The 12,022-nt window shown below is 47.5% G+C and overlaps 1 protein-coding gene across 2 annotated transcripts in view; it reads right to left on the reverse strand.

Moving 5' to 3' along the window:
* Positions 1 to 2,625: 2,625 nt before the first annotated feature.
* The window catches only part of Zmat3 (zinc finger matrin-type 3), a 28,758-nt gene continuing 19,361 nt past the window's right edge, over positions 2,626 to 12,022 (reverse strand). Inside the window, exons 3-6 of one of the 2 annotated variants that reach the window (XM_059265327.1) lie at positions 8,488 to 8,607; positions 6,672 to 6,838; positions 6,454 to 6,554; positions 2,626 to 4,796 (exon numbers count right to left, since the gene is read on the reverse strand). In XM_059265327.1, the coding sequence (XP_059121310.1) occupies positions 4,585 to 4,796; positions 6,454 to 6,554; positions 6,672 to 6,838; positions 8,488 to 8,607 (600 nt within the window). In that variant the 3' untranslated portion in view covers positions 2,626 to 4,584. Of the gene's footprint in view, positions 4,800 to 6,453; positions 6,555 to 6,671; positions 6,839 to 8,487; positions 8,608 to 12,022 lie in introns of both variants that reach the window. The other variant, XM_059265326.1, reaches the window with a different exon arrangement.

Here is a 12,022-nt window from a genome sequence, read left to right on the forward strand (position 1 = left end):
CACACACCTCACTGCTAGCAAATACTTCCAGCTAAATTCTGACATTTACAGAACCAAGTAGATTCCTCTCCATCCTCTCCACAGAGAAAACACTGTGTGGAAGTTACCTGTCTGTCCAGACTCATGTCACCGTCACTGTCCTCAGAGTCCCAGGCAACACAGGACGGAAGAGCCCTAAAGACCTACTGTCAATTTTTAGACCTTATCTACACAGGAAGACCTTCAGATTGTAGGCCGAAGGCTACCCAAAGCTCTGCAGGATAGCTCTGTGGGGTGAGGTGGGAGATTCTCCTCCGATCAAAGGACGTGCACAAGTTCTCAGCCACGGTCCGTCACTCACTGCCAAGGCTTCAAAACCACTCACTGACTTCTAAGCTCACAGTGAACTGAAAGGGAAGGAGCTGATGAGGTTTTTTTTCCAAGACAAATGGTGTGAAAAACTGCAGAATTCAGTGTGTAAGAGGCAAGCACACACGCATAGAACAACAGGCTGGCTTTCACAAGTAGCAGGGCACAGACCAATCCAGACCAGCCAAGTCTCCTGCTCAGGAGAGGTCTGAAAGGTCAGAGGGCATGGGCTGTAGCGGGACTTCAACGCTAATGCCCTCTGCAGGCATGTGGATGGGAACTGGACGCTTCCTCCCAGCCTTGGATCTGGGTGTTCCCACAGTCACAAGAACGGACAGAACTGGAATCTGCCGAATTCTGGACTAAGGTTTCCTTTGTTTAGCCTTCTGTCCATCCATGACTGTGGCATATCATGAGATCCACAACTCCTGGGGAACAGGGGGCCAGTCCTACAGCATGTCATATAACAGGACAGGGCTTCACAAAATGAAACCAAGAGAGCTCACTTAACTAACTCAGACGCCACCACAGCTTGGTCAGACAAGGTACAATTTCCATACAGAGTTCATTTCGTGAGAAACTGTACCATGCAGCTTCAACAGCCTCGGCTACCCTCTGCCCCACCCATTGAACAGTACAACCTTGGCCCGGGGATCGTCGGAGTGTTTCAGACATCTGCATAACCTCTAACAATGACCTTGGCAGTTACTTGTCAACTTCCAGAGTTTAGAAACGAGTTGAGTTATTGTAGGCAACCTGGCACTAGAGTGTCGTAGAACAAATGCATCGCTCTTTTTAGTGCAAAGGATATAGAAATAACACTATAAATCTAACATTTCTCTCTAAAGGAAACCACACTTATGCGTCCCTAACATCCATTAAGGGCACTGGGAGACTCGAAACCTGAATTCACGAGGCTTGAAACACATCAAGCCCTTAAGCCTACTGTTTTTGTACATACAGGAGGGAGAGGGGACTTACAGGAGAGTGGGGGACTTACAGAGAGTGGGGGACTTACAGGAGAGTGGGGGGACTTACAGAGAGTGGGGGGACTTACAGGAGAGTGGGGGGACTTACAGAGAGTGGGGGGACTTACAGGAGAGTGGGGGGACTTACAGAGAGTGGGGGGACTTACAGAGAGTGGGGGACTTACAGGAGAGTGGGGGGACTTACAGAGAGTGGGGGACTTACAGAGAGTGGGGGACTTACAGGAGAGTGGGGGGACTTACAGAGAGTGGGGGACTTACAGAGAGTGGGGGACTTACAGAGAGTGGGGGACTTACAGGAGAGTGGGGGACTTACAGAGAGTGGGGGACTTACAGAGAGTGGGGGGACTTACAGGAGAGTGGGGGACTTACAGAGAGTGGGGGACTTACAGAGAGTGGGGGACTTACAGGAGGGAGAGGGGACTTACAGAGAGTGGGGGACTTACAGAGAGTGGGGGGACTTACAGGAGAGTGGGGGACTTACAGAGAGTGGGGGGACTTACAGGAGAGTGGGGGGACTTACAGAGAGTGGGGGACTTACAGAGAGTGGGGGGACTTACAGGAGAGTGGGGGACTTACAGAGAGTGGGGGGACTTACAGGAGAGTGGGGGGACTTACAGAGAGTGGGGGACTTACAGAGAGTGGGGGGACTTACAGAGAGTGGGGGACTTACAGAGAGTGGGGGACTTACAGGAGAGTGGGGGGACTTACAGAGAGTGGGGGGGACTTACAGAGAGTGGGGGACTTACAGGAGAGTGGAGGGACTTACAGGAAGTGGGGGGACTTACAGGAGAGTGGGGGACTTACAGAGAGTGGGGGACTTACAGAGAGTGGGGGGACTTACAGAGAGTGGGGGACTTACAGAGAGTGGGGGACTTACAGGAGAGTGGGGGGACTTACAGAGAGTGGGGGGACTTACAGGAGAGTGGGGGGACTTACAGAGAGTGGGGGGACTTACAGAGAGTGGGGGACTTACAGAGAGTGGGGGACTTACAGGAGAGTGGGGGACTTACAGGAGAGTGGGGGGACTTACAGAGAGTGGGGGACTTACAGAGAGTGGGGGGACTTACAGGAGAGTGGGGGGACTTACAGAGAGTGGGGGGACTTACAGGAGAGTGGGGGGACTTACAGGAGAGTGGGGGGACTTACAGGAGAGTGGGGGGACTTACAGAGAGTGGGGGGACTTACAGAGAGTGGGGGACTTACAGAGAGTGGGGGGGACTTACAGAGAGTGGGGGACTTACAGGAGGGTGGGGGACTTACAGAGAGTGGGGGGACTTACAGGAGAGTGGGGGACACATCCTTTGACTTCATTCCCAGAGGAAAAACGCAAAGCAGATGAATGTCACTTTTATAAAATGTAAATCTATACCCAGAATCTTCAATGTTATTCTGAGATAAAGATGAGGTGAAATTCTCTCTGGGGTATTACATAAAACTAGGGGGCAGGGAAGCATGGATCTTCAGACACAGACACAGGGATACACAGACACACCCCTGCAGAGAGAGCAAATGAGACCGTTAAACAATCACAGAACCAAGTGGCCGGCACGATATTTAAATTTACCAAAGAATTATATTTAGCAGCAAAATGAACAACCAAATGGCTAACAAGATACATCCTAAATTGCCCTAAAGTGACCAACTCTGTAGATGGCCACAGAAGGGTTCTGGTATGAGGGATTGCAAACGGAGATCAGATCTCAAGCGAACACTGTTCTTTCTTCTGTTCTGAGAGGGAAATACTTAACCAAATAGTTCCACTTTTCAAGAAACCAGCATTTCAACAGGAGAAAGTAACTGGGTACTATTCTAGAAGCTAATCATAAAATTAACCTTTAATTATGAGTTTCAACTGTTCTGAAGCAAGAATGGAAAGGAGGACTGGTGAGCGTTCCTTCCTCTCCATCTGTTACCCTGGAGAACTCTCCAGGTTGCCGAGGTCTCCAGTGGTGACGTAAGTAATAAAATGTGCCTCTGTCACAGTGCTAACCACTGCTTGCTGTTACCTTCTGCAGAAGCATGCTGCCCTGTGAAGCATGGGCATGCCGCTCTTACCACATGAAGAAAAGTAGAAAACAGAGAGAACATGGTGAACACAAGTTCACATAATACTCCGGTAGTCGATCTAGACATACACTATGGCTTTTTATTTAAAAAATAAGAATCCCATTAGCATCATTAGACACCAAAGCCGTGTGTGTTTTCATTCTCTTCAAGGAGGCAAAGAAGAAAACACAAGGTCTGTGTGCTCGTCTACTGGAAATGACAATGAAACTTGATTAGCTTTTTAAAAAAGAGGACTTCCCACGTAAGAAATGGCAGAGAGCGGTATTTTCCAGGAGTGCCCATCACCTGCTGGGGCGGCGTCAGGACAATCATCAAAGAGCCACAAGGTAATGACTATCCCAGGAGTTCACATGATTACCAGTGAAAATATACTTCCAAATTGAAATCTCAAACACACCCATGCATTTCCTTGAATCATCTGAAAATACATTTTTTAAAAAGAATATCCATCTTCAACTCATTCGATAGTCGAATCTGGGTCTCGGAACTACAGGACAGCTAGGGCGTGAGAGCTCAGCAGATAAGTTGATCCAGTAGGAAGGAGGAGGTGGGGATCAAATGTGTGCAGGTCACAACTGGAGATGAAGTCACGTCTTCAAAAGAACATGAGCATTCTGCACGTGTCTGGAGTCAAAAACACCTGCATGTCAATGACGGACGGACATGCCACAGGGGGACGCACTGTTGCTGAGACCCAAGCGCACACCCTAACCGCACATCACAGACACCGCACTGTGATGATGGCTCCCCAGGAGCATCAGGAAATGGGACTCTCTGCTTACCTCTTTCCACTATAATCTGAGGAACAAACTCAAACCAAGTCTTCCTCTAATATGCATAAAACTAGAATTGCAAAATAGATGCCGTTTTTAAATGATCATAGCTCCAAACAGGCTACTCCTGGTTAAACAGAACTTGGCCAAGGTAAGAAGTTATTTCTGACGGGGCAGGTAGGTCACATACTGTAGGTCGTTTGACACGGTTGGCCCAAAAGAGCATTGTGACCTAAGAAGCACACCTCCCTCCCCGACCCCGACAACACGACGGCTCAGGGCACCATTGCAGGTTACTCATACTAAGCAGAGGAATGGAGGAATGTATGTATCAAGGGGACCACAAAGCAAGGCAGGTTGACAGAAGGCAAAAACAGGCAGGACCGGCTTCTCCGTGAGCGCGGCCGTCACTGTACATAGCCCAGATTCTCCATCTCGCTCCGGTACCGCTGTTCCGACACCTTGCTCTTGTGCTGCTTGCTCTCCAGATGCTGCCGGAACTCCACCTCTTCACCAGCACCAACGTTACACATCGAGCAGTAAAACTGGCCACTGGGAGTGACACACATGGCAAGATCTCGTGGGATTCTCTGCCGCGAGCGGGCATGGAAGTACGGACCTGCTGAAGCAAGAGGCAGAAGTGAAGTAGTCAAGGGCTGGGAGATGACTGGAAGACCCAAGTTCAGATCCCCGGCACCCACAAAAAGCCAAGCATTGTGGCCTGTGCCTGTGACCCCAGCGCTGGGACGGCGGAGACAGAAGGATCCCGGGGACTCACTAGCAGCTAGCCCAGTCAATTAGTGAGCTCAGAAAATAAGGTGGACAGCAAGAGAGAAAGATAATCCAAAACTGACCTCTAGCCTTTACACGTCTTTACACACCTTTACACACACACACACACACACACACACACACACACACACACACACACACACATGCAGATACTCAGGATGCCCATTTAGTAAAAAAACAATCCACCAGTTCTCATTGTAATATATAATTCTAATTCCAATTCAGATTCTAACTTTAAATAAAGGAGAGGTGGATTAATTACATGTGTATACAAGTTCAATCTATAAACATAAAATGATTCTCCAACTAGTATCAGGATACCTGCTACAGAGACAAGACCAGGTTCTAAATGCTTATGGCTCTTAGAAATAAATACAATGTTTAAAGACTGTAGCCAAGCATGGTAGTTTGTACCTACAATTCAGTACTTGGGAGCCTGAGGCAGAAAGATTGTAGCAATTTTTAGCCAGTGCAGGCAACACAGTAAAAACCTTCACCTCAGCCCTATCTCTGTAATTTTATTACTCTACACAGAGAACATAATCTCTGCCACCCACATCCTAAAATGCATTTTCCTTGACATTAACACAGCTATGGGAGGCTCCTTCATCTCAACTAGCTTTTGAAATCCAGCCCGATCATCTTTGTCTTTTAGTTGACTTTGGTCATAACTAGTAATGCGCTGAGATTGCATTCATCAGACCTGTCACAGGGTTGTCTGTCTCTATTTTCACTAGCTGTCTCTTGTTATTCAGTGAATTGTTTCTGTTTTACTGTCCATACAAACAGCCTCTGCTGGCATGTATAGTGTTGGAGGCTGTGGTTGCCCAGACTAGGATGAACACAGAACATTTCCATAAACACATGGCTCTCCATTAAATGTGCACATCACAAGAACTTCATAGATAATTCTCATTTACTACCTGGTTAAAAATCGCTGCTGTGTTTTACATGTGTCCCCCCCCCCCACCACCGTAGATGAAAACTGGACCAAGTGTGAACATGTCAAGTGTCTTCCTTAATCTCTCTCCACCTTATATTTTGAGACAGAATCTCGCTGAACCTGGAGCTTGCTGATTCAGCTAGACTGTTTGGCCGGAGAGCTCCAGGGACCTGCCCTCTCCACCTGAGGTTATAGGTGTGAACTGCTGTGTCTGGCTTGGGATCGAACTCAGGTCCTCATGCCTGCATGACTTACACCAGCTTCCCAGCCCTCAAAAAGCCCAGTTTCTAATCTGCTTTACATATTTCTTCTGACAAATATTTTTTTTTAAAAAAAAGGAATTAGAAAACACTATGATTTTAAAGCCAAGATAAATAATATACTGAATAAGAAATAAAGAATACCAGAAATAAGCAGCAGCCTAAACAGCCAGAAGAGCAATTCGGTAAAACAAGCACTAACCTAATTTCTTGGGGCTATTTACTGCTATCATTTGCAGGTTTGCGAACACTTGCAAGACACATGGGAGCATGCAGGCTACCTGAATTGTTCTGGACTGCGTACATATTCCTCCTGGTGGTCACTATCTTAAACTCACTCCCTTCTTTCCGGGGCCGCCTTTGCCCTGCCTCTGCGGAGTCCCTGGAGAAAAGAAATTTGAAATGAGTGAGACATCCAAACAAGGCTCCCTTTCATCTCCTCCTTTAAACAGGTTGCTCTCACAAAACCATCGGCCTCAGAGGCAACGGCAACACCTACGAGAATGAATTACTCTGAGCTTCAGACAGACGAAGTCTCTTGGCGTGGTTCTTGCCCTGGTAGTGGGCCTGTGCCACCGCAGGGGAGCTGAAGGAGGCGTCGCACAGCTTACAGTAGTCATTCTCTGTGGCCAGGATCACTCTGCTCCCCGGCTTGCCGGAGCCCACCTGCCAGCAAAGACACAGAAGCAGTTACACCTTCCCACTCCTCCAAGATCCTTCTGAGAAGCAGCCAAAGACCAGGGCATGGCCGCAGGCAGTTGTAAGAAGAAAGTAATTCCAGGGAAAGAGATTACAATTACCTATGAACCAAAGCACCAACTAGTGTGATGCTATATCCACTGAAGAAATGTTTTCAAAGTGTAGACATTTAGGGCAGGAGGCAGTAAGGAAGTGAGGCTAAAATCTTCCCAGAGAAAAGGAAGTCTGCTCAAAATCCCCCAATAAACACTTACTGAGCACCACCTGTATACTGAGCAGCCCACCTAGACCCAAAGCTGCAAAGTTTAGAAAGCTCCAGTCCTGCAAACTCCCCAAACCTCCTGTGGCTATATAACCAGGGGAAAGACCTAGTGAAGCCAGACAACATGTTAAAAGAATCCAAACACTGTCAGGATTCAATCCCATTAGGCCAACAAAAATTACAAAGCAAATTTGGACTACAAGTGAATATATGGTTAAGACTGTGGAGACCATACCTTATCTAGAACAGTTCAAAAAACAGCACTGTCTGACCTGGAAGAGAAGGTCCTCTGGGGATAGTACGGTATCTTCATACTTCACAGAGGTCTGTGCTAAACAACAAGGTGGGCCAGGCTGTTTGCTAAGAAGGAAGGGAACAGCCACCCGACTCTAGGGCATCCATCCTGAAGGAACTCATAATGTGAAAACCACTCAGTTGGAAGCGTCCCTGCTGCCATTTTTAATGTATCTTATTTCCTGTAGGTCTGAGGAGGAGGCTCGGCAGGGCCACCTACACACATTTTAAGCAGAGAAACACTCAGGAAAGTAACATTATACCTTGGTAGTTGGGAACACCAGGCTAAGATGACGCAAAATTTTTGCTCCACAACATTTCAAAATATGCAACATCATGGAAAGTTCCTCAGCTTTTCCAGGCTTCTAATAAAGCCCCCATGAGGCCCATGCTGCTGGCCCATGGACCAAGCTTTGAATAATAAGGCCAACACTTCCAAGTAACGGCAAATACTAAATGAGGCCAGGACCCAGGACTAGAGTAAAGCCAATTATAAATTTATCTAGTGTGCAGGATTTAAAACAGTATCAAAAGTACTCAAGATAAGTAATCCTTCAGTGGAATTTTTTAGATTTATTTTACTTTATGCATTCAAGTTTGCTGTCTACACATACTGTGTGCATCATGTGTACCTGTTGCCCTCAGAACAGACGAGGAACTGGAGTTACAGACAATTGTGAGCCACCATGTGGGCGCCTGGAACAGAATCCAGGTCCCTCTGCAAGAGCAGTAAGTGTTCTTAACCACTTAACCATCTCTCACTTAACCACTTAACCATTTCCCCTAGGGCAAAGCCTAGATATCATCACATGGTCATTTAACCTAGAATTCTAAAAGACACACAAAAATAGACATAACAATATTTTTCCATCATCTCGCACATCACGGTCAAGTCGAATGAGAGATCTCAAGGTTCAAAAATGTTGGCAGACACAGCTCAAGGAGTTAAGAGTACCGAGAACCTTTCGGGGTGTTGCCCAGACTGGCCCTGACCGACAGTCACAGGACCTGTACTCACGACCACGTGTGTGTGACAGCCTCTTCACTGTGTGCTGCTCACCTGCGGAGGGACAGGAACGAGGGGTGTGGCCACAGGCTCTGGCACACTGCTCACCCTGGCTGGAGGAGGGCAGCTGTTGGCTGCATAATAATTCCGGAGTTTCTTGCCATGGTTCTTACCCTAGAGGTAAATACAAAGAGGACAGCTTATCGGAGGCAATCAGCACACTCACACAGGTATGCAGTCTTTCCTGAACACCCAGGACAACAGACCCCCGCCAGATCTGACTCCAGCAAATCTATCATAGGCTGGAGTCTGCTGCTGTGGTAAACACCATGACCAAAAGGAACTTGGTGGAGAAAGGGGTTGATTTCAGCTTACACTTCCAGGTCATAGTGCATCACTAAGTCAGAGCAGGAACTCAAGGAGAAACCATGGGGGAACACTGCTTTCTGGCTTATTCACTGGCTCATGCGCAGGCTTTCTTATACAGCCCAGATCCACCTGCCCAGGTAAAGATGGCACCACCTGCTGTGGCCTAGCTCCCAATCATCAATCAAGACAACCTCTCAGTCATGGCCACAGATCAACCTGACGGAAGCGATTCCTCAACTGAGGTTCCCTCTTCCCAGGGCTGCGTCAAGGTGACAATAATAACTAAGCAGGATATAGGCTATCATTTGGTTCTAAGAAAACAGTTATATTCATCTGGAAAAGATAAAAGACTGAGGCCAAAGAAATTAACTTCTTCTCAGTTTCTAGAGAAGCCCTGCCTGCCACGGTGCCACATCCTCCCTGAAGCTGGTCCCCATTCACACACCACTGTGTCCATAGGACCTTGCGATGCTCTGAGCTAACTGATTTCAGAATCCATAATGAGATAGCTAATCCAATCATTTTTACAAAAACAGCACTTACGGAGCATCACTTCATACAGAGGACTTTGATGGGCCTCAGTTCATTCACTGCTCACAGAAACCTTGTTAAGAATCTGCTGGCATCACCCGTGCCTCACAGAGGAGGAACCGCAGTGGGGTGGGCACACACCATGGTGGCTTGTGGCTGCACTATGAACTTCTGCCAACTCAGAATGGTCTTTCTCACCATGCTGGGTATTTTTTTTTTTTTAAGTTATAATTCACACAACTATGTTCCTTGAGCTAATAAATAAATATAAACTGGTGGCACCGTTCAGAAGCCCTCTGGTGCGGCTGGAGAGATGGCCCAGAAATGAAAAGAGCTTGCCACTGCTATAGAGAACCTGGGTTCAGTTCCCAGCACCCACATCAGCAGCTCACAATAACTGCAGTTCTAGGAGACTGATGCCCTCTTCTGGCCTCTGTAAGCTCCTACACACACGATGTGCATACATTCATGCAGGCATACCCACATAAATAAAAGTAAAATCTTTAAAAGCACTCTGAGTAAGGGTGAGACAGTTCATCACTTGTTAAACCATGTTGTAAAATTTAAGCCTACATACCAACATTTACCATCTGCTACCTGCTAACTCCTAAGGACCAGCACACAGCCAAAAGACAGCTAAGTTCCATCCCCTGCCATCCAAATGCTCTGGCTACACCATCCCTGAGGAACTACCAGAGTCAAGTTTACAGTCCCCTCTATGGTTGTACCTTCAATGAGCTCTTAGCAGCACACCACCATCGATCTCCCTCCTTCCGGAAATAGTCCCTCTCAGCACGTGGTTTTCTGTGGCTCCCTCTTTCCTCTTCCCACCTCCCCTCCTCTATCAGACCTTGAGTTCTGCTGGGCCCAAGGCCCACCCTTGGCTCTCTTCTCTGTCTGTGCTCCAACTCTAGTTCTTTGCCTGGCCTCACAGCTTTCTAAGACAATGAATAGATGTGGAGAGGGTGGGGGAGTGGGGGTGTTCTTTGCTGTTGTTCTGAGGCAGTCTCTCATAGCACAGGCTGGCTTGGAACTCACTATACAGCTGAAGATGACCTTGAGAGCATTATCCCCGGGCCTCTACCTCAGGTATGCTGAATTACATCTAGTTTATGTGGTACAGAAGATCCACCCACAGCTTTGTGCACACCCACAGCTTTGTACACACATTCACATCTAGTGTATGTGGTACAGAAGATCAACCCATGGCTTTGTGCACACATTCACCAACTGAGCTACATCCCAGCACTAAGACAATGAATAAATTTATGGGTCCCCAGAATATGGCTGCATCTCTGACCTTCAGACTCACATTCCCAAATACCTTCTTGTCAGCCACATTCTGGGGTCTTAAAAGGAACATGAACTTTACTCTTGAGTCCTTCTAACAGGACATTTCATCACCACCCAAGTCCTCCACATGTCCGTAAATGCCACCACCCACCCATTACTTGAAAAAACTGCTGAGGCCCCTCCTGTGCTTGAATCCACACTTCCGTAAACCTGGCACACCTAATCTATTGACAAGTCCTGTCGGCCTGCCTTCAAACACCCCCCCAGCCACTCCACTTCTCTCAGTTACACCAACTATATAGTAACTCAAACTGCCAACACCTTGTACATGCGGCCACAGCCCCACCCGCTCTGCTCCCAGTCCTGTCCCTTTGTAATTCTCATAAGCCAGTGATGATTGAAGGCATAAATCAAACCATGCAGCCTGCCTCTCTTAATCAATATTAATCCAGTATTGGCTAGGTATGTACTCAGCAGGAGAGTGCTTGTCCAGCATGGGCAAGTCCCTAGGTTTGATTCTCCAGCACCACAAAGAACATCTACCAACATCTCACTGACAGATCTTTTAAGGCCTGACCCCACCCACCTCCCAGGTCTATGTCCTCCCCAAATCCTCTCCCTGCTGGCCGTTCTCCTATCCTACTGGCCTGTTCTCCTGAGCTGCTGGCTTCAGGGCCTTTGTCTACTGTGGCTTCTGCCCAGGAGGTAGCTAGCTCTTTCAGACTTCTGCAAGGCTGGATCACTCTGATCGTGAAGTGTCAACTTGTAACACAACTCATGAATGGACCACAGCTGCCCCTGCCTGCCGCACGTGCATACATGTGTCCATCACAGTATCACATCACCTGATTTCACTTTAACGTAGTACCACTCACCACAGCCCCAAATCATATGATTTGTTTCTCTTTTTCCCTCCTCTGAAATGTAGAGTCCTTAAAAATAAGGACCTCAACCATCCTGCTTTCTTCCATGCCTAGAATGCTTTCTGACATACAACAGGTAACCAATAATAAAAGAATCAGGTAGTATGGCAGGGATAACTTTAAAAAAGAAAACGAAACCTAGGAAAGCGGGGGGAGGGGATCTTAAAGCAGTAAGACAACTCATGGAGAACAAGAGGGTACACACAAGACAGGAACCTAAGGTGAGTACAGTCAGAACCAAGTGATCTGGGGACTTGAAAAGACAGAGGTCAAAAGGGATCACTTCCATGGAGCAACACTAGAGGAAAGGTCAAGCGGGGTGGATTAAGGAAGGGCTGCAAAGCGGGCAGTGGAGAAAATGGTACAGGCTTCACAGAAGAGCTCCCAGAGAAGGGGCCACCGCAGGGGCAGAGGAGGAAGACACAGAATTAGGGGAAATGGAGTCAATGGACCACTTTTTTAAAGACGTAATG

The sequence above is a fragment of the Peromyscus eremicus genome, chromosome 6 (genome assembly GCF_949786415.1).
Source record: "Peromyscus eremicus chromosome 6, PerEre_H2_v1, whole genome shotgun sequence".
Lineage (NCBI taxonomy): Eukaryota > Metazoa > Chordata > Mammalia > Rodentia > Cricetidae > Peromyscus > Peromyscus eremicus.